Source organism: Bos javanicus, chromosome 6, assembly GCF_032452875.1.
Source record: "Bos javanicus breed banteng chromosome 6, ARS-OSU_banteng_1.0, whole genome shotgun sequence".
Lineage (NCBI taxonomy): Eukaryota > Metazoa > Chordata > Mammalia > Artiodactyla > Bovidae > Bos > Bos javanicus.
This window is the reverse complement of record NC_083873.1, coordinates 98,335,294-98,357,655: the sequence shown is the minus strand read 5'-3', so window position 1 is coordinate 98,357,655 and position 22,362 is coordinate 98,335,294. Positions and strand designations below refer to the sequence as shown.

Genomic DNA, 22,362 nt, shown 5'->3' with positions numbered 1-22,362 from the left:
TGTCCATGGGATTCTTCAGGCAAGAATACTGGAGTGGGTTGCCATTTCCACCTCAAGGGGATCTTCTCAACCCGGGGATTGAACCCATGTCTCCTGTCTCCTACATTGTAGGCAGATTCTTTACTTATAATGCTAGGCAATTATGAATTAGAGAAATCTTAGAGGAGTTAGGATTTGAACCCAGGCCATCTGGCTCTAGAATGAGGTCATTGCTCTCTTGAGACTTCTGTTCTGGAGGTAAGGAGCCAGACCTACCAGAAAGCAAGCAAAGAAGTGATACATATCTATAGTGGCATGTGTTATGATAAAGTCTAGCCACAGATTTTAGGGCTCGGTGGCTAAGGATAACTAATAAGGTGAAGCACTGAAGCAGAATGGAAGGATAGAGGCAACCATATCCAGGCTTCCTGCAGCAACTACGTGAACCATCCTTACCTGTCTCTGTACATCCCTGCCTCCCAACTTTTCTACCCTACCCATCCCCAAGTCCTTCTGCTCTTCAGGGCAAGATAAAACAGTTATGTCATCACGTGTCCCTCTTCCTTGGGCTCCATTTTGCAAAGAGAAGGTCTGGTTTTCAGGGTAAAGGAGAAGAGTAAAGTAATTTGGGAAGTAGATTAGACATTTCCCGTGCCTTCCTCCCATCTCTTCAGTTTTGTTACTTCCAGATTCACTTCATATATAATTTTCCCTTATAATTCTCAATAAGACTTTTTTAAAGAATTTATCTTAATTTTTATCTGCTATTAAGATAACTTTTGACATTATGGAGGCAATATGGAGCTTCAAAAAATTCTAATTAGTGAAGATGACACATGCGTTTGGCATTTCACAGATAAACAATATAAGCTCAATAAGACTTTTAATTACCTTGTAGAAATGGGTTTTTAAATGCCTTCTCCTAGCACAATCTTTTTAAAAGTAAATTAGGCTATTAAATACTGGATACAGACTATTTCCTGAATATCCATTGGCTTAATATACCCATCATTAATTTCCAACTGTTTTATTATCCCCTCATACTTCAGTTATATAACTTAAATTTCTGTTTTCTTGTAATATCTTCTTTATAACTAGGTATTTTACCTTTCTTGACTTTGGATTCTAAGTTTTTGTAATGTGAAAAATACTCTGTTGTTTTTACGTTGGCTTCTAAATAGAAAAAAATTCTAGGTGAGCATTTATTTTGAGAATTGCTCTTTCAGAACCTAACAGTTTCCAGAGGAAGGCTGGTATTTTCATCAATGGACGGCAGTTAGGAGAAGATTTTATTGAGTTTCGTAAACTTCTAGGAAAATCTGCTTTCAAAAATGCAAAACTCTATGGTCCTGATATTGGCCAGCCTAGAAGAAACACTGTTAAGATGCTGAAGAGGTAAGAGCTAGAGGAAGCAGAACCATTTTTCTTAAAAATATTTTTCTTTGGTGAAGGATCCTCAATAAACCACCTGTTATTAAATAATCTTTGGACTTCCCTGGTGGTCCAGTGGTTAAGATTCTGTGCTTCCATTTCAGCGGGGCCCGGGTTAGGTCCCTGGCCAGGAAAGTTCTACGTGCCACATGGTACAGCCAATAAATAAGTTAAGCCAATTTGTTGCCTGACTAGATGGTTTACCAAAAGAGCAAACACTGACTGGCTCAAAATATCAAAGATTTGGGGGCAAATGGCACCTGTGATTAAAAATTTGTATTAGAATTAGGAAGTTCGTGTTGCTTTATCCTAAAGTAGTAACCAGCCCATTTCTAGGGAAAATAACTTGTGTGCATATATTGTGTGCATATATTATCCATATAAGGATTAAGTGATAATACAATAGATTTTTTTTTCTAGTTTCCTAAAGGCTGGGGGAGAAGTGATTGATTCAGTTACATGGCATCAGTAAGTATGTCTCCTACTGTTAATACTAAGAAAGTACAGCTAGCTTTACTTATGACCTAGTTTTCAGACGAGATCGGGCGCGTTCAGAGTGGTATGGCCGTAGACTACTTATGACCTAGTTTTCAAAACAATGTTTTCATTAAGTGCTAATTGACTTTATAGTGTCTAAAGCAGCATTGTACTAGGATTTTAATATTAATAAAGCAAAGATTTTAACTAATTTTAAGTAACATGGTGGTTTCTACAAGATCAAAGCACACTTTCATTTAAGTCGTGGAACAGATAAGTGGCTAAAATGAATATACTTGCCAATGAATGGATAACCCACAATACCTACACTTGTGACTATGTTTTCTCAAGACAGAGTAACTGGTCTCCTCCCATCTTATTCTCTCCTTAGTAGAACCTCTGCCTTTTTTTTTTTTTTTTTTTTTAAATAGCACAAGGGTGGGAAGAAGTAGAAAGGAGGACAAAGGTTGCTAGTTAACTTAAAAGCAGAAAGTAAAGTTTGGTGTTTCTTCCTGAATATTTTCTGAATAATTCAGCTACTATGTGAATGGGAGAATTGCTACCAAAGAAGATTTCCTAAACCCTGATATACTGGACACTTTTATTTCATCTGTGCAAAAAACTCTCCGGGTAATAGTCTTTTTTTTCTCCTCTCTTTTTAATGTAAAACCAAAGTACTTTGTAGTCTAGCTAGTCCTAAATTCTGTGGGTGTATAAGTTTACATGTTTTTCCAGTTTTAGAGAACAGGCACTAGGTCTTATTTACCTTCAGTTCCTTCCTCTTGGGTCTTACCCATGTATATTGATTCAAAATTAAAAATACTTCCCACAGCCGTTCGGTAGAATAAACTCTTGTAGTCTGTAAGAATGGGGTTATTTGCATTCCTTCCACACCTAGTATTCCAATAAATGTTAATTGCCCCAAACCTAAATGACTGTGAACATATTTTGTAACTGTATTGGATGATGGGTCTCGGGAATGCAAGGTTTTGAATGTGGAGTAATCTTTAGCATCGTATTTGGTCCTCTTGCTTGCAATTACAAAGGAGACTTTTCTGTTCCATAGATTGTTGAGAAGATCAGACCCCTCAAGAAGGTTTGGTTAGGAGAGACCAGCTCTGCGTTTGGGGGTGGAGCGCCCTTCCTGTCCAACACCTTTGCTGCTGGCTTTATGTGAGTGAGCCTGCACTTGTCTCAGGGACCACATAGTACTCTTCTGTTCTATTCAGCTGAAATAACTCATCGGCCAAAAATCAAGGACCGTTTCTATGGCTGAACTCCAAAATTCATGCCAGATTTTGCAACAAAATGATTTACTAAATTAGTTGGACATCTTTAATGCATGGCCCAGATTAATCATTGTATGAATGAACTGCTTTAGAAGTTTTGTTCCTTAATTATGGCCCATAACTATGTGAAGCATTCCTTTCTCTAAAGAAGTACATGGTAAAAGAGTGTATCAAGAGCCTTGACCCTGAGAAGGATACTGAGTACCTATAGCTCTATTCATAGATTCTCAAGACTGTTTAGAGCCTGGAAGTAGGAGGTCACACCCGAGGGGCTGCCAATGAATTTAAAGATTTACTAAATCACTGCCTTCTCCAACCTCCACAAACTTGATTGCTTGAAAACCAACTTGTTTACTTACATTCTATTACTCGGTTAACGCTCTTAACCTAACGTTCTGTATCCTCACTGAACTTTATTCTCTTTCCTCTTCTACCCTCATTCTTAGAAGCCCTGAATAAAGCACACATCTTTATCCATATTTATCCTTATGTAGGGGCATGAGGAATAGAGAAAAGAGTGGAGGTGTTTGTTTTGCCACTAAATAAAGATGGAGGGGAGTTCCCTGGTGCTCCTGTGGCTAGGACTTTGCCTTCCAATGCAGGGGGTGTGGGTTCAATCAACTGGTTAGGGACCACATGTCTCTAGATCAAAAACCAATCGCCAGTCCAGGTTCGATGCATGAGACAGGGTGCTCAGGGCTGGTGCACTGGGATGACCCAGAAGGATGGGATAGGGAGGGAGGTGGGAGGGGGGTTCAGGATGGGGAACACATGTACACCCATGGCTGATTCATGTCAATGTATGGCAAAAACCACTACAATATTGTAAAGTAATTAGCCTCCAATTAAAATAAATTAAAATTAAATTAAATTAAAAAAAAAGAAAAACCAAAATGTAAAACAGAAGCAATACTGTAACAAATTCAATAATGACTTTTAAAATGGTCCACATTAAAAAAAAAAAAAAAAGATGGAGGAAAGAGGTGTCCATAGAAGCTTATTATTTTGCATTTCACTGACCACCAGCAACCTTTACTTCATCCTCAACATGGGGATGGAGGTGGAGAGGTGGTGGGTGGGAGGATGAGCATGGATCCAACAGGATGGAGAACAATTGTCCATGTTGTCTAATTGTCTATAGTTGTGGGCATCTATGGCTTTGTAAGACGTTGTCCTACCCTGATAGGGGCTCCTATGGTATATTAATAGTCTTCAAGAATTTGTTATCATGCAGAAGTGTGAGAGCACATGAAGAAAAGGATAGTCTCTACTTCATCGGAATGTCTTATTCATGACTAATACCACTTTTCTGGTTTTCTGTCAACTCTTCCCACACAGAGGAATAAATCAGAATAGTGTAGAGGTAAAATTGAGTTATTTTGTTTTCCAAATCTGAAGAAAGCTTGGCCTCACTCTGTTCCAGGTGGCTGGATAAATTGGGCCTGTCGGCCAGGATGGGCATAGAAGTGGTGATGAGGCAAGTGTTGTTTGGAGCCGGGAACTACCACCTAGTGGATGGAAATTTTGAACCTTTGCCTGTAAGTGACCATTATTTTCCTATTATTGTGAGTCATTTAAAGTCTACTGAGGTCTCTCATTTTAAGCTTTTATGAGGAATCAATTCTTTCACTAAATTCAGTGCTCTTAGTAAGTAGCCAAACCATGGAAAGGTGGACTGGAAGAAATCTTAGAAGAAATCCATTGTAACATTTTTGTGTCTCAAGAAATTGAGACCCAGAAATAATGATTTCAACGTGAATCATTGGGGCCATGGCATGAGATTTTTTTTAAAGAGAGGGGTAATTTGAAATTTTATGACTTCAATTTTACATGATAACAAACTTGAATCAACTATTTTTCAAAGTAAACCAAAGTTGAAATTGCCATTAGTATCCAAGGTTTCAAAACATTTTTTATGTCATGAAATCATCATTTATTTAACTTTTAGATAAGCTAGTACCATGTATTTGTTCAAAAATATCACCCTAAGATTGGCTATTTTGTTAATAATCTTCAAGATATTTATGAATAAAGTCTCATTTGCACCCTATCTCCAACGACATCTGGTGCTAAATTAGGGACTGTAGCCTTTCAAATAAAAACCACCTTGAAGATACGCATATTAATAGCATAGATATAGCTCTGAGAAGTATGACCTTGATTTTTGTTGTCTAAAATAGCATTTGAGAATATCTGTTTTCTAAGAATAATTCCTACGGGAATTATTTGAACACGGTAGGAAAGCTAAGAAGGTCTGCAAAAAGCACATGACAAATATAAGCTAGGCTTTTGTGGTTTACAGATATCCCCCTAAAATTGCTTTTAATCTATAGTGGTCCAAGCTCATGGAGCACACTGTTCATAATAAAATTTTTAGCAAAATGTCTTTCTACAAAATGGAATCTCTTCCCCAAGTCATTTATAATATGAGTTAAACCAAGTATGATCATTTCATTGAACAAATATCCAAAATCTACTACTGGCCATTTCTTAAATGGACCTTAAACAAGGAAGAGAAGTAAATAATTTCTTCATAATGTGCTCTAAGTACAATATCTAGAAATTAGCTACCTTACCCTGTCACTCTTTATAAATAATGCCAGCTATTTATAATGTTATCTAAAGCTTCAAACACAAACTTTTGACTTCAGAATTCTTTGTATATATGCTAAATATATTTCTTCCTCAAGGTTTACAAGTCAGCTAGAAAAACTTGAAAGAGTAAATGGTACCATTGACATCTGCAGGATCCTAGGGAATCAGCCTTAAACCTATTGTACATGTCTGTTTTCTTATTCAATTTGCATAACAGTCCTGGAAGATGGCAACACAGGTGTCTTAGATTCATTTTTCTATGTATTAATTGTTTAATTAGAGGATAATTTCTTAATAATGTGCTGGTTTCTGCTGTACAACAATGCAAATAAATCATAATTTTATATATGTGTGTGTATATATATCCAGGAGAAGGCAATGGCAGCCCACTCCAGTACTTTTGCCAGGAAAATCCCATAGGCGGAGGAGTCCTAAGTTGCTAAGAGTCAGACACAACTGAGTGACTTCACTTTCACTTTTCACTTTCATGCATTGGAGAAAGAAATGGCAACCCACCCCAGTGTTCTTGCTTGGAGAATCCCAGGGATGGGGGAGCCTGGTGGGCTGCCGTCTCTGGGGTTGCACAGAGTCGTTCACGACTGAAGTGATTTAGCATATATATATCCACTCTCTTTTGAGCCTCCCTCTCTCCTCCCATCCCACCCCTCTAGGTCATCACAAGACGCCAGGCTGTACTCCCCATTTTTCAAATGTTGTTGTTCAGTCGCTAGGTTATTTTCTGTTCTTTGTGACCCCGTGAACTGCAGCACGCCAGGCCTCCCTATCCTTCACCATCTCCTGGAGTTTGCTCAAACTCATGTCCATTGAGTCGGTGATGCCATCCAACCATCTCATCCTCTGTCGTCCCTTTTTCCTCCTGCCTTCAATCTTCCCCAGCATCAGGATCTTTTCTTTTTGCATCAGGTGGCCAAAGTACTGAAGTTTCAGCTTCGGCATCAGTCCTTCCAATGAATATTCAGGGTGGATTTGCTTTTTCATTTTTCACACGGGGATGTTCAAATTAAGGGATACTTGTGGGATTTGCTGGAGGTCACACTGTCCTGTTGTTATTCTAAAGAATGCTATACAAGTCCTGGCTCTGAACCTGCTTGCTTTCTATCCACCCACCCACCTCCCCTCATAGAACCATGCTAAAGTTATGTCTCTTGTGAAAGCATTTAATTGATTCTTCTCTGTAAAATCTTAAGTCTCCAGTGTAAAATCTTAAGCAGAGAAACAAAAGCTGTTTGCCTATTAAGTCTGCTTTATCTCAGTTCAAGAGCTTCCCTATGGCTCAGCTGGTAAAGAATCTGCCTGCAATGTGGGAGACCTGGGAGGAAGGGTTGACGTATATATATCTAGTGAATTAAAAAATAACTTTCTTACTATGAAAAATTTCAAAGTAAAGGGAAAAATATATGAAGCCCTAATCTTGTTTAATCCATAATCCTACCTATCCCTCACCTCCCACTTACTGGATTACTTCTAAGCAAACCTCAGGTATATCATTTTATATGTAAGTATTTCAGTATGTTTCTCCTTTGGAAAAACATAACAATTATCACACTTTAAAATATTGACAATAACTTCTCAGTATCATTAAATATTTAGTCAGTGTTTCACATTTTCCTTACTGTCTCAACTGTCTTTAACAGTTGGTTTATTCACAACAGAATCCAAACAAGGTCCATATATTGCATATATTATGTCTCTTTTTTAAGCATTTATTATATCTCTTAAGCCTGTTAATCTTTAACTTCTCCCTCCCTCTCTTTTTTTTTGTCTCTTGGAATTGATTAATTAAACAAACCAGGTAATTTGCTCTATAATGTTTTCCACATTCTGCATTTTACTAAGGTTTCAGAGGCAGTTGTTTTAATCTATTCAACAGATAGAAGTTTTTATCTTTCAAACTTGGCTCTGTATGTGTACGTGAGTGTATGTGTACCTAAAATTTTTGCTTTGAGGTTTTTCTCTTCTTAGTTTCAATTTGTCTTTCCTGATAGAATAATACTAAAATATTAATTTTCGCTACAAAGGCTATCCACGGTTTCCTATCCCAGGAAATTTTGAATTCTTGGATGACAGACAACACAGAATATTTAAACTGCCTCTGAGCAATCAGTTATATTCTTAAGATCTATCTCCTAGCAGACATAGCCCTCTGAATCACGGAAATATAGTCCGCTGGTGATGAACAGCAGCAAACAAGATACTGCCCTCAGATTCGTGGTGGCAACACAGACCAAAAGATGAATCCTTTTTAAATACCTCTAGAATAACACTCACACTGTTTGTAGGATAGCTATTTGCTTGACACTGTTTTTGTTAAAAAGTAAGTAAAGATCTATTTTGTCCCTCCCCTCTCCAATCACTCCAACTAGGATTATTGGCTCTCTCTTCTGTTCAAGAAACTGGTGGGCAACAAAGTGTTAATGGCAAGTGTGAAAGGTCCAGACAGAAGCAAACTTCGAGTATATCTTCATTGCACAAACACCAAACAGTAAGTGTGTAACACACCCTTTACCAATCAACAAGTTTTAATAAGTAAACACACAACTTCCTACTCTAACACCCTGCTGTCTTCTATCTATACAGTGGATCTAAGGTGTCTCGTTGTTCTTTATTTTTTTTCATTCTCATAGTAATATGGTGCCAGAGTCTAGCTTAAAAAAAAAAAGGTTAAATGTAGGCATTTACAGTCCAGCAAAGATTTGTACAATGATATAACATAATACATAATAAAAATATATTCTGAATTTAAATAAAGAATAGTACAAATGTAAGTACATAAAACAGATTGCATATGCATGATTAATCAATTGAATGACTATGAATATAAATAGGAATTCATATGAGTGAATAATTATGTGACTATACTTATCATTTTGAATCATATCTGATTAATTTAATAAAGAAGAAGAATTAAAAGGTGACTGATAACAACTCTCATGTTTTCAGAAGTTTTAACCCAGTTTCTGGGATTGAGAGGCAATAGAGATTTTTATAGTACAATACTCTGGCTTTAGGTAGCAAAAAATATTTCTAAGTTTGAGATTTTTCTCTTCTTAGTTTCAGTTTGTCTTTCCTGATAGAATAATACTAAAATATTAATTTTAGCTACAAAGGCTATCCACGGTTTCCTATTTCACTGAGTGGGAGCTCTGTTTCTGGTGAGTGGCCCCATTAGAAATGGTGGGGAATGATTTAGGTGGATAAACTCTGTAAAATGTCGGTAGATTTAACTTTCTTATTTGTGTTGGTCTTTTCATAAGGTTAGAAAAAGTCTTGGTTTATATGGTTTGTAATATGAATTCATATGAGCCCACAAAATTTCCCTTTTACCATTTAACTTTCCTAAGTTATGAGCTGACTGACTTCCTCACAAGTCAGTCTGGCAAAGCAGCAAAGATCGCAAAGTTTTGAAGTCCAGAAAACGGTTGTGTAAAGAGCAATATTTTTATCATGTTTTCAAAACAGGACCACATCAGCAGTCTGATATTATCATAACTGGAAGATGCAAAGAGGGCGCAGCATCACTATAAATACGAAATACATTTAGTACTATCCGTGATTATACTGTCACCAACTACTTAATTGCTTAAATTAAATAAACACTTTTATTGAGTTCATGTATTTGCTTTTAGCCCAAGGTATAAAGAAGGAGATTTAACTCTCTATGCCTTAAACCTCCATAATGTCACCAAGCACTTGGAGTTACCACATCACTTATTTAACAAGCAAGTGGATAAATACCTCATAAAACCTTCAGGACCCGATGGCTTACTTTCTAAGTGAGTAATTTTCTTGGTTCATTTCAAACTTTCACCCGAAGTGAATTTTATTGGTCTTTGTCAGAATACTGGGTGTTGACAGGGAGCAAAAGAAAAAAATCAACTATTCCAAGTTCTAACAATTCTTAATATTCAGGAAGTTATATGTGAATACACACTAATACAGGTGTAACTCATTTGGTGAATCAAAGCAGAAGGATGGGAAGACAAATGACAGTTATCTTACAGAAATGTTTTCATTTCAAAACAACCTGCTGTATATCAGGATCCACTCAATGCATTGAGATTATTTGCTCCAAAAAATAATCCTTGGTAATACAGTCACTAAAGCAAAAATACCTGTATGTAATTGCTATATAAAGGCATAGAAGTTGGTATAAATTATCATGTGTCATGGATGTGATTCTCTTACAATATCAGAATAGTTTTTTATTCGTTAAAGTGAAGAAAAAGAGTGGTCAGAAATGTGCCTTTTAGGTGAATTATTTAAAGTTGGTTCTTAAACATTTTACTTTTAAAAGCCCATGATTGAATATGTCTTTAAAAGCTTATAGGCAACAGAACACCCAAGGGACTTCCCCAGTGGTCCAATGGTTAGCACTCCATGCTCCCATCGCAGGGCGCCTGGGTTTAATTCCCAGTCAGGCAACTAGATCCTATATGCTGCAACTAAGAGTTTGCAAGCAGAACAAAGACTGAAGATCCTGCATGTGCAAATAAGGCACAGCCAAATAAATAAATACTTTTATAAAACCAGAATACCCAAGATTTCTGTCCAATGTGTGTTGGAAGGAGCTCTTTTCTTCACGGCTGTTCTCACACCATGTGTGTGTGGTCAGTTGCTCAGTTGTGTCTGACTCTTTGCCACTCCATGGGCTCTGGCCCGCCAAGATCTTCTGTCCATGGGATTATCTCGGCAAGAGTACTGGAGTGGGTTGCCAGTTCCTCTTCTAGTGGATCTCCCATCTCTGCAAATGCTCTATGAGTGATGTTTTCAGTGACAGCATCAGAACCTGAAAAAGTGCCATAAACATGCTTTCTCCAAAGTCCTATCCGCATAGACAAACATTATTAACACTGGGTACCATTCCATGATTTTTTTTCCTGTCCTTTATTTTACTATATATAACTGTAATCATACAACTTCTAATATGAGAAATTGAAGGAGAACCCACAAGTTTTCCCAAGTATCTTTCCATTTATAGTCTTTGTAGACATTTTAATGGGCTGCACGTTTTATAAAATACCATGGCTTGCTTACTCATTTTCCTACTGTTTCCTCCCATACTTTTTCCCCCTGTTATAAATAATGTATATTTGAATAACAGATACTTCTCTCTTTCGGGATTTTGACACTTTTTAAAGTTCTTAGCATATTTGTGTCTGAGGCCGAGGAGGGAAAAACTTCTCTGAAGTAGCTGAATAATAGTTGTAGAGTTAGATGTATCTTAAGAGGGACTTCACCGGTGGTCCAGTGGTTGAGACTCCGTGCTCCCAATGCGGGTGTCACAGGATCGATCCCTGGTTGGGGAACTAAGATCCTGAGTGACCAGCAAAAAGCAAAGTCTTCGAGATCATTTTCGTCTAGCCTTAATGGGTATCTAGGGCCGTCCAGCCCTGTTTATTTCCTCTCTGTTGGATCTCACAGCCTCTGCTGGTGACTGCTCTCTGTGGCAAGAGAAGGTGCCTTTGGGTCTTTCATCTGCTGCTCTTAGTTCTATTCTCTGGGGCAGAGGATGGAATCTGCACTTCATGCCTGCGGACAAGTGGGTTTAGAGGAATTTTTTTTTTTTTTTCTCTTTCTGGTAAGGGAGAGAAGCATACACTCTGTGTTCATTTTTATTTTCAATTAGGTGTCAATGTTGTAAAAATTGACAAGTATTAAAATATCTGGATTTCTAGCTTTCCTTTGAAAATAGGTGCTCTGGCAACTCTGGGGTGTTTTCCCAATTCGATGGAAATGAACTGGAGTTCATTTTAGACAACTCATCCAGCTCTCTGTTCCCCTTAGTCCCTATGTGACCCTGCTGTCATAGGCCTGTCCTACTGCTGGTACATGTCACTACCAGACCCCGAGCATTTGAGTTTGCTACTCTTAATCTGATGACTATATATTACTTATATTTTTCTCTCCTTAAAATGTTGCAAAAGTATCCCAGATATGTTTAATGAATGCACAGTTTGCACATATGCTCATGCTAACGACCTCAGGGTCTGGTAAAAAAGCATAGAGAAGAATCACTGAAAAAACTGGGCATATTGAGCCTGGAGAGATCAGATCAGATCAGATCAGTCGCTCAGTCATGTCCGACTCTTTGCGACCCCTTGAATCGCAGCATGCCAGGCCTCCCTGTCCATCACCAACTCCCGGAGTCCACCGAGACTCACGTCCATCGAGTCAGTGATGCCATCCAGCCATCTCATCCTCTGTCGTCCCCTTCTCCTCCTGCCCCCAATCCCTCCCAGCATCAGAGTCTTTTCCAATGAGTCAACTCTTTGCATGAGGTGGCCAAAGTACTGGAGTTTCAGCTTCAGCATCATTCCTTCCAAAGAAATCCCAGGGCTGATCTCCTTCAGAATGGACTGGTTGGATCTCCTGTGGCAAGAGAAGGTGCCTTTGGGCCTTTTGTCTGCTGCTCTTAGTTCTATTCTCTGGAGCAGAGGATGGAATCTGCACTTCATGCCTGCGGACAAGTGGGTTTAGAGGATTTCACCAGTTTTCCAAGTATAAAGCATGAAATATATAATGATTACCTTTAAAAAGTTAGTTTCCACTTAAATAACTTGTATAGTGCCCATAGAAGGTCCTGTATCATAAGCATTTAATAAATATTTGAACTGAATATACGTTAACAAAAAGCAGTATTTTATAGTTATCTCAGATGAATTTTGCCCACCTTCTCCAATTCTACCAAATCTGTTGCTTGCTAATTCCTTCCAGCTCTATTTGGTCTGAAACTTGACAAGCATGTCTTCTATTTCTTGTCAGCATATTACTAACTTAGAAATAGAAAATAAGATACTACCTTCAAATAAAACCCTACCCTTATTGGCCAGCCCAATGAGGAAATATTCCACATGCTTTAAGCTAACACTCAGTATACAGATAACACCCTAAAGGGTGTTATCTGTATACTGAGTGAATAAAGCTAAAGCTATATTCATAGCTGATTAAACAGTGTAGACAGGTAGATTAGATATAATCTTGCCCATGTTTCATCATCTTAACCCAGAGCAGTATTAATTTACAGTGATTAGACTTACCTTTAAACACTGTGACCTCTCCCAAAGACTTTCTGACTTTTTTTGCACCCCTGTCACAGTCCTCAATCTCTTGCAGAAGAGCTCTAACTATCACCGTTTAGAGATGTTGTCAAGACCTATTTTTGTTTGCGGTTTCCTGATGGTGGTTGTGGCGTTTCCTTCTCCACCCCTTGCAGGAAGTGCTGTGATATAGGTGCTGAGACAAAGCTTGGGTTCATGTGAGTTGAGTGTAACTGCAATGCAGGCTTGTTAGCCTTCAGCACAATTATGGTTATCTTATTACATCTTTAGGTACAGAGCCCACAACTGGGCATTTAAGCAAGGAATGCTGCTGCTAAGTCGCTTCAGTCATGTCCGACTCTGTGCGACCCCATAGACGGCAGCCCACCAGGCTCCCCTGTCCCTGAGATTCTCCAGGCAAGAACACTGGAGTGGGTTGCCATTTCCTTCTCCAATGCATGAAAGTGAAAAGTGAAAGTGAAGTCGCTCAGTCGTGTCCAACTCTTAGCGACCCCATGGACTACAGCCTACCAGCCTCCTCTGCCCATGGAATTTTCCAGGCAAGAGTACTGGAGTGGGGTGCCATTGCCTTCTCCAAAGCAAGGAATAATGGAAACTAATTTCTCTGCTGACTGATACTTAGTAAGGATAGAGTGTGAGAGCTCTTTAAAAATGAAAACTTTATAACAATGCTAAACTGGAAACAAGTGTCTAACACTAGACAGTTCAGTAAATAAACTAATATGCTCGTACAATGGAATCTTGTGCAGTCATTAAAATGCTGCAGTGGATGAATGTTTAATGGTGTGAGCAAGCAGATGTTAGGATATGTTAAGGGGAAAAGAATCGAGTTTTAAGAGACTATATACTGTATGCTCATTTTTGTCCATATGAAAATATGTATGTTCATACATACATAAAAAAGAGATGAAGAAATATACATCAAAATCTTAAAAATGGTCATGAGATAGTTTGCTTCTGTTATATTTATCTGCATAATAAGGATGATGATAGATAATACTTTTACATGCTTACTATGTACAAGGCACTGTTATAAGTGTTCTACATATAACATATGTATTACATGTATGACATAAACTCTGGCATTAATCTAAATTTTCAACAGTATAAAACTTTTTCTTTATAAAAATTTCATAACATAAAAACCATTTACGAAAAAGATGAAAGAGATAAAAATATCATTTAGAATTATGGAAGTAACTATCAATAAAACGAAAAGTAGACTAAAGCTTTTCTTCCTAAGCTCTTACTTATATAAGATTTGTTAATCTAAGAATATATTTCTATGTTTAGTTGCTTTAGTCGTGTCCAACTTTTTGTGACCTCATAGATTGTAGCTCACCAGGCCCCACTGTGCATGGGGATTCTCCAGGCAAGAACACTGGAGTGGATTGCCATGCCCTCCTCCAGGGGATCTTCCCAACCCAGGGATGGAACATTGCATCCCTGGGTTGCAATTTCCCACATTGCAGGCAGATTCTTTACCGTCTGAGCCACCAGGAAAGCCCAAGAGTATATTAATTTGATTTCAATAATAATAAATATACATAACACTTGTCCTTGATTTTTTTCTATTTTTGACTCAGTTTTTAATTTAAATATTAATAGTGAGATGCAAAGAAAACATAATTATTTTTTTAAATCCGTGGTTTAGCTAAAGAAAATCATTTTTCTTCACCACAGCAATATATATTCTACCAAAGTAGCTTAACAGCTTAAGAAAATGAATACATACCTCCTGGGAGAAGGGGAGTAAGAGGGTTTACGGACATAGTTACAAGTAGGAAATTGACGGTCATTTTGTATGTTAAATTCGTGCAACTCATATTCCATCTTTTATATTTGCTTCATATCTAAATGTTTACAATTACTTACCATTCCCCCCAAAAATGCCACAAATCCAGAAGTATGTCATCTTCATCCTTTTTATACCTCCGTCATCTTGCCTAGTATGGATTGTATGTGCTTCATTTTCTGTAAGGGGCTGGATAGTAAATATTTGGTGGCTTTGCAGACCATATGGTTTCTGTCACAACTGTTCAGCTCTACCAGTGTAGCTTAAAGTTCCTCTCGGTCAAATACCTACCTGACATAGTGTTCAAATACAAGTTACATAATATAAACTGCCACAGAAAAAAAATTGGGGCCTTAAAAAGTTCTCAGGACTTTCATAGAGTAGATGGAAGAAGTACAGCTTGGCTAACCTGGACGCATCTTTCCCCTTTGCAGATCTGTCCAGCTCAATGACCAAATTCTGAAGATGGTGGATGAACAAACCCTGCCAGCTTTGACAGAAAAACCTCTCCACCCAGGAAGTTCACTGGGCATGCCACCTTTCTCATACGGATTTTTTGTGATAAGAAATGCCAAAGTTGCTGCTTGTATCTGAAAATGAAAGACATGTACTAGCCTGGAGATTGAATTTTTGAGTGTTTTGATAAGAGGAAAGCAAAATTCGAACTATCGGAAGGCGAGCAGATGTATTACAGACCCAACGATTTCGAGTCCCTGGGAGACTCTCAGTATGAGATTTAGCACAGAATTTTGTTCTAAGTGGACCCCTGCTAATAATAAGCCAATGCCAAACACCATGGTTATATTTTTGCATGTAGTATTTTAAGGTTATTAAAAATGTACATAATATAATACAGCCAGGAGGCAAGTATGTGAAGGATATATTATTAGTTTCAAGAAAGTATTTAGTTGTTTTTATTTAAAATAAAACAGTTGCTAGAAAACTGTTAGATTCTTCCCTCATATGCTATCTCTACAGGCTGCTGTAGAAAAAGTTTACTATCACAAGCTCCAAATCGTCTATGAAAGAGCGACAATCTCTTTGCATCTTAACAGAGAGCTGAGTTCAGTTGCTGTTTCTCTTCCCTCTGTTCTGTTTGTCTTTGTCAGTAATACCATGTGAGAAGACAGATGGCTAGAGGTGATAGCATTTTAAAAAAAGATTAATGACAGTTTAGAGGGAAGGGATTATATACACTTCAAATGAAATAAAAAATGACTGCAAACGAAATTGATTTACCAGGAGGAGAAAATTCAACTCCGTACATTATAAGCATCTGTTCATGTTTATCTCTGTTAGTGACACAGTTGTGTCCAACTCTTTGAGACCCTGTGGACTGTAGCCCACCAGGCTCCTCTGTCCATGGGATTCTCCAGGCAAGAATACTGGAGTGGTTGCCATTCCCTTCTCCAGAGGATCTTCCCGACCCAGGGATCGAACCCAGGTCTCTCTCATTGCAGGCAGATTCTCTACTGTCTAAGCCACCAGAGAAGCCCCATGTTTACCTTTAATTTACCTTAAATTCTTGTTTTAGTTGGCTGCAAGTAACAGAAAACCCTGATTCCAGTGGCTTGAACCACCAGACATTCACAATCCCACATAATGAGAAGTTCAAGTTGGGTGAGCTCCACTGCTGAAAATGTCACCAAAGAAACAGGTTGCTTGTATCTCTCTGCTCTGTCACCAGCTTCATTCTCAAGCTGGAGGCACAATGCCTGTAGCTATTCCATGGGCCCATTCAGACCTGGCAGTAGCCAGAGAAAGATGAGCCATTTTTTCTGTCTTCTTCATAGACTTTTAAACTTCTCAGAGGTTCTCTCAGCAAACCTCTCTTCCTGTCTCCTTGTATCATATTGGCCAGGAGGGGGTTGCATAGCCATTGTCTCCAACTGCCAACATCAGTGAGATTCCTCCAATTGTCTCCTAATAATCTTTTGGAATGGAGAGGGTGTTGAGAAGTCTATGACACTGACCACTGCAGCTCCCTGCTTTTATCAGTAACAAAATGTATTATTTTCTCCTGTGTCTTAATTCTAAGAAATATAATTATATTTATGCCGGCTATGAATATTGTCTCATTTAAGTACATTTATAAGGAGCTAAAGCTGGTATCTAAAGTTTGGAAGCTTTAATATCCTTAAATTTTATATGTCAGTGGTTTTTATATTTTCACATTTGAAATAAAGTAATTTTTGTAACCTAACATTACAGTGATTATTCTTTTAATAAAGCGTAAGCCTACATCCCTTGTTTTCTTCACTTCTTTGTTTACACCCTGACCTTTGTCCTTTCAGCCTTCCCTACACTAAGAGTTGACCTTGAAGAAAAGAGACCATCAGGCACAAACATAATTTCCTCCCTCATCATGGAGATCAGATCATGATCAAAGTTCAATCCAGTCTATTTTTCTTCTCCCTGTCCCCTCTGCCACTTAATAAATTCAAGGCCCAATTTTTCACTGGTATTGTTATAATCTCCTAATTGGTCTCTTTGACTTTGCTTAAAATTCTTAAAAATTTTAATTGGCTTAAATTAGCTTAAAATGTGCTTAAAAATTAAAATGGCTCTCCATTCCCTTAGCAGATAGGTCCTTCCACAACAGCACCTGCTGTTTTCTTCAGCCTCAATTCCTGTTGCTTACCCCATGTCTGTTCTCCCACCCATACGCTGGTTGAATGATCTGGACAAACAGCCTCTTCCACCTTTTGCTTCTGTACCTTTAGTGCTGCTCCTTCTGCTCTCCATCTGGACTCTTCTAACCGTCCTCTCTATGCGGCAAACTTTTATGTTTATTAAGACCCAAGGTCTTCCCTGGTGGTCAAGTGTCTAAGACTCCAAGCTCCCAATGCAGAGGGCCCAGGTTCGATCCCTGGTCAGGGAACTAGATCCCACACGCTGCAACTAAAGACCCCACGTGCGTGCTAAGTTGCTTGAGTTGTTCACGTCCACTTCTGTGCGACCCCACGGACTGGAGCCCACCAGGCTCCTCTGTCCATGGATTTCCCAGGCAAGAATACTGGAGTGGGTTGCCATTCCATCCTCCAGGGGATCTTCCCCACCCAGGGATTGAACCCGAGTCTTTCACATCTCCTGCATCGGCAGGCGGATTCTTTACCACTAGTGCCACCTGGGAAGCCCCAAAGATCCCACACGTCACAGCAAAGATGGACGATCCTCCAAGCTGCAGCCAACACCTGGAACAGCCAAATAAATAAATAGTAAAAAAAGAGAAAAGACCCAGCTCAAACAGCAGTTGCAATGCCTCCCCCATCATCTGAGTGGCTTTAGTCATATTTCTTTGCTCCTATAGCAGTTTAGACATTTATTTTTGTACAGTTGAGGATAGTCCACTAGTTTTTAAATTAGTTCTTAGGTTACTTTATTAAATGCAACTTACATGTTTATTTACATTCCCATAGACCTTTCAAAGGACACTAACAAGGCTAGTTTACCTGAAACTGCAGCACAACAAACTTAATAAGGCAAATCTGCATAGTTAACATAATATTTCTAAACATCCGTTAAAAAAATTTAAAACACATACAAAAGAATTCTTATACATCTAAAAAAAATCACACACAAATTTAGTAGATCAAGTTCCCTAAGCATTTAAACACCTTAAAAACAACATTAATCACAAAACCTATATAAACACAATTTGTACAAAAATGTCATGCCAAAGTTACAAATTTACTATCCTAGCCAGAGTTAACAGAATTCCCAGTTCAGGGCCTCTATACCAAGTATGGTAACAGTTAGCATTTGATTAGAGAATCTAGAAACAGGATATGGAACCACTAGTGTGTTGGGTTCAACCCCTTCCTATGCTTAGGTAGCAGATGCTGGGGTCATCTAAAGCAAAGTCAGAGATACTTGGGATCCAGTAGTTTATTTGGGATCTCAGGAAGCAGGCATGAGAGATCAGGGAGCGTGAGATGGAGGAAAAGGAAAAGCCAGTATTGCGGTTTGTTGTTGAATTTGCTGCAATAGGCAACGAGCATTCAGTTCCACCAGTACCATGAGAAACACGGATGCCTTTCATAACTTTTCTCTTATTACTCTCATGTTTCTTAGCAGCTATCATTTCATACTCACTTTATTGTCAATTATAATTTTCACAAAGAACATCTGCTTCACATAAAATAGTTTTAAGGCCAAACTGAAAGTGGTGAGGAACTCTCTTCAGACAGGAGCCAAGGGAAAGACATACAAACAAAGTGTGGAAACAGGAAAGAAGAAATTTTCTGGCTATCATTTGAAACTTAGTTTGGCTATTTGTGACTGGTTATCCTTAGTATTTTGATCGCCTAACCCTGAGGCAGTTACCAACTAAAGTGACTGAGCAGGTATGCATTTAGACCACCACAGCACAGAATCACATCAGTCTAATAACCTCCTTGTTTAATTAATTTAATAGAACACATGGAGGAGGATGGTTGTGTGATCAGGAGGTACTCTCTGGCAATGCTGACCCTTGGCCTAAACATCATACTTGTCCCCCAGACACCCTATGAAGACCCACATCCTCAAAGAGTACCCTTATCCTAGGGTCAGTGCATCCTCAGAAGCTCTCTATTGTCCTCCACTGAATCAGGGTTGCAAGAATGCCTGCCCCTCTGCAGCAGATCCCAACTGGCAAAATATTGTAACGTTTATAACTGGGGGAGGATAGGTAGGAAAAGTCCACCTTGGATGGCTAGACCTCATCCCCAGAGGCAGGCGTATGACCCTTTGCCTGAAGTGCTTATCTGTCTCAGTCTGTTTGTTTTGGCTGCAAATGAATGGCAGTCTCTAGATTACTCAATATCATTGCCCTCCAGTTATGTGTCCTTAACAGTGAGCTCATCTGTTTCCAGCTACTGAAAGAGTAAGTTACAAAGCCAGCTGGAACAAGTACGCTTCAGCATGCTACTTCTCTCTCGTCCTTGGAGCATATCTTTTATTTTCACAGAAAATGTCCTAAGCTGAATCTAGTGACCTGATTGCAAACACTTGCCTGTTTGTTTCTTTAAGGAAGGAAGAAGTTTATGCAGGTTAAGTTTCTATTAGGACTAGAATGGCTATACCTTTAAGTCCCCCTCTGACTTCTATATACATATCCATGTATATATAACATTTATATATGGAACACATATTTACAAATATTTATATAATATTGTCATATAAGAAAAAGATTTGATCTTTGCCCCCAGTTCTTGGCACAAAGTTCCTGAAACTCTTAGAATTTCCTGAGTGGTAAGAGTGTCTTATCTCATTCGTAAGGAACCCCCTTTGAGCACAGCAGAATTTATACTAAAGAGGGGACTTTTAGAAGTGACCGTGTTAATCGCTCAGTTGTATCTGACTCTATGTGACCCTATGGAGTGTATGTAGCCAGGCTCCTCTGTCCATGGAATTCTCCAGGCAAGAATACTGGAGTGGGACGTCCTGCAGGATGGAGGCTAGCAGCAAGAAGAATCAACCACCTGTTAGTGAGTTGGAAACTTTACTCCCACTCAGACCTCCAGAGGGGGCAGAAGGACAAAAGACTGAGTTCAGTCATCAACGGTCAGTGATTTTGTCAATCATGCCTATATAATGAGGCCTCCATAAAACCCCAAAAGAACAGGGTTCAAGGGCTTCAGGGTTGGGAACACATGGTGGTGATGGGAGAGTGGTATCTGTCTAGAGAGAGTGGAAGCTCTGTGCTTGCCCTATTCATCTCTTCTATCTGGCTGTTTCATAGTTATGCTCTTTTATTAAAAAAAAAAAGCAAAACTGATCATTGGTAAGTGAAATGTTTTCCTAAGTTCTCTGAGTCACTCTAGTAAATTAATCTGGGTCTTGGGAACCTCCAATTTATAGCCAGTGTGACAATGGCAAATGCATGCATCCTCAGTCATGTCTGACTCTTTGCAACCCCATGGACTGCAACCCACCAGGTTGGATTCTTTTACCAGGTGGATTCTTTTACTACTGTGCCACCTGGGAGCAAAATTTATCACCCCAAAATATGTCTCTTTGGCGTGAGGATTACTGTAGACTGGTTGTTTTTTTTAAAAAAAAAACAAATAGATCAGGAAGAGCTTTTACCTCCTTCCCTCTCCAACTTCCTACAAACTGGAGAAAGAGGATGTGTTCCAGGAAGGGAGTTATCACCATAGATAAGTACAGTACAATGTGAGCTAGGTTTGGTAGACAGGGAGGAACCTAGAAAAATCTGTCTGTTAAAATTCTCTGTCTGGGGAATTCTCTGGCAGTCAAGGGGTTAGGACTTCAGCTTCCACTGCAGAGGCCACAGGTTCAATCCCTGGCCAGGAAACTAAGATCCCACAAGCCATGCAGCATGACCAAAATAAAATAAAATAAATAAAACTTCATTTAAAAAACATTTGATAAAAAAATAAAATTCTGTGTCCTATTATTTCTATATGGCCCAGCAAATATTTGTTTACCAAACATTTGCTCTTTTTGTTCTCTCTGTGAAATATCTTTCTCTTTGAAGTCCCAGACCCCTATCCCCTTCTCTTTAATCCAGGAGATCATCTATACCTCATTTTACCTGACTGTCTCTGGGGGCCCTCATGTTAGGATTCCTCCTACAAATGTAGTTAAATTTTACTTTCTCTTATTAATCTGTCTCATGTCAATTAAGTCTGAGACTAGTCAAAAGAACCTAGAGAGGCAAACTTTTTTCCTCCCAACAAGGATAGCTCAGAAGCACAGGTAACAATCTAGACTTTTGATGGGCTTCGCTGGTGGCTCAGAAGGTAAAGAATCCACCTGCACTGAAGGAGACCTGTGTTCGATACCTGGGTTTGAAATATCCCCTGGAGAAGGAAATGGCAACCTGCTCCAGTATTCTTGCCTAGAAAATTTCATGGAAGGAGGAGCCTGGTGGGCTACAGTCCATGGGGTCCCAAAGAGTCAGACACAACTGAGCCACTTTCACTGAAAGGGGACTATCAACAGTCTTATAGGACTCAGCCTAAAACCTGTGGGAGCTGATGCAAACTCCAGCTAGATAGCACCAGAATTGAGTAAAATTTCAGGACACTTGGGTGTTGCAGAAGTGTTTGATGTGTGGAAAATCCACACGTCTGGTGTCACAAGTCATACAGTGCTGTAGTTGAGAATAAACAGGTACAGGAGAATGTATTTTTTCCTTTACAAATATAGAATACAATTTCCCAGTGCCTGGATCCTGCTGTCTACAATTAAGCAGAGTGTTCAGTATGGAAGCCCTTCCACATTCATTATGTTTCTTCTTTCCCATAATGCTGGAAGGAAAAGGGGAAGACAGAGGATGAGATGGTTGGATGGCATCACCCATTGGATGGACATGAGTTTGAGCAAGCTTCGGGAGTTATTGAACTAGTTGTGAACTAGTTTCCTAAATTTATAAAGGATTACTTCCTTGGCCACCACCACTGGAGACTCAAGATATCACTGAATTACTGATCGGGGTTTTTAAGACAGGCACTTAAAGACTAACCTAATTCCCTAGAACACTAAAATTCAAACGCAAGACTTGCCCACAGTCACGCAGTAATGATTAAATGGGATAATACATGTAAAGTGCCTGTCAAGGGGCCTGGCACACAAGGCCACCCAGGAGTTGACAAGAATGAAGTGCTCAGACCAGATGTCCCAGCTGCAAGCTCACAGGACCCCACACACTCGCTGCCTCTGGGTTATACGAACTCTGAATTGACTATCAAATTTAAGGTTTTCATTT

The 22,362-nt window shown here is 38.9% G+C and overlaps 1 protein-coding gene across 1 annotated transcript in view; it reads left to right on the top strand.

Moving 5' to 3' along the window:
* The window catches only part of HPSE (heparanase), a 50,639-nt gene extending 34,993 nt beyond the window's left edge, over positions 1-15,646 (top strand). Inside the window, exons 5-12 of the mRNA XM_061420665.1 lie at positions 1,206-1,374; positions 1,831-1,878; positions 2,424-2,517; positions 2,954-3,060; positions 4,600-4,714; positions 8,156-8,274; positions 9,419-9,565; positions 15,080-15,646. Of these exons, the coding sequence (XP_061276649.1) occupies positions 1,206-1,374; positions 1,831-1,878; positions 2,424-2,517; positions 2,954-3,060; positions 4,600-4,714; positions 8,156-8,274; positions 9,419-9,565; positions 15,080-15,239 (959 nt within the window). The 3' untranslated portion in view covers positions 15,240-15,646. The remainder of the gene's footprint in view (positions 1-1,205; positions 1,375-1,830; positions 1,879-2,423; positions 2,518-2,953; positions 3,061-4,599; positions 4,715-8,155; positions 8,275-9,418; positions 9,566-15,079) is intronic.
* The last annotated feature ends 6,716 nt before the right edge of the window (positions 15,647-22,362 follow it).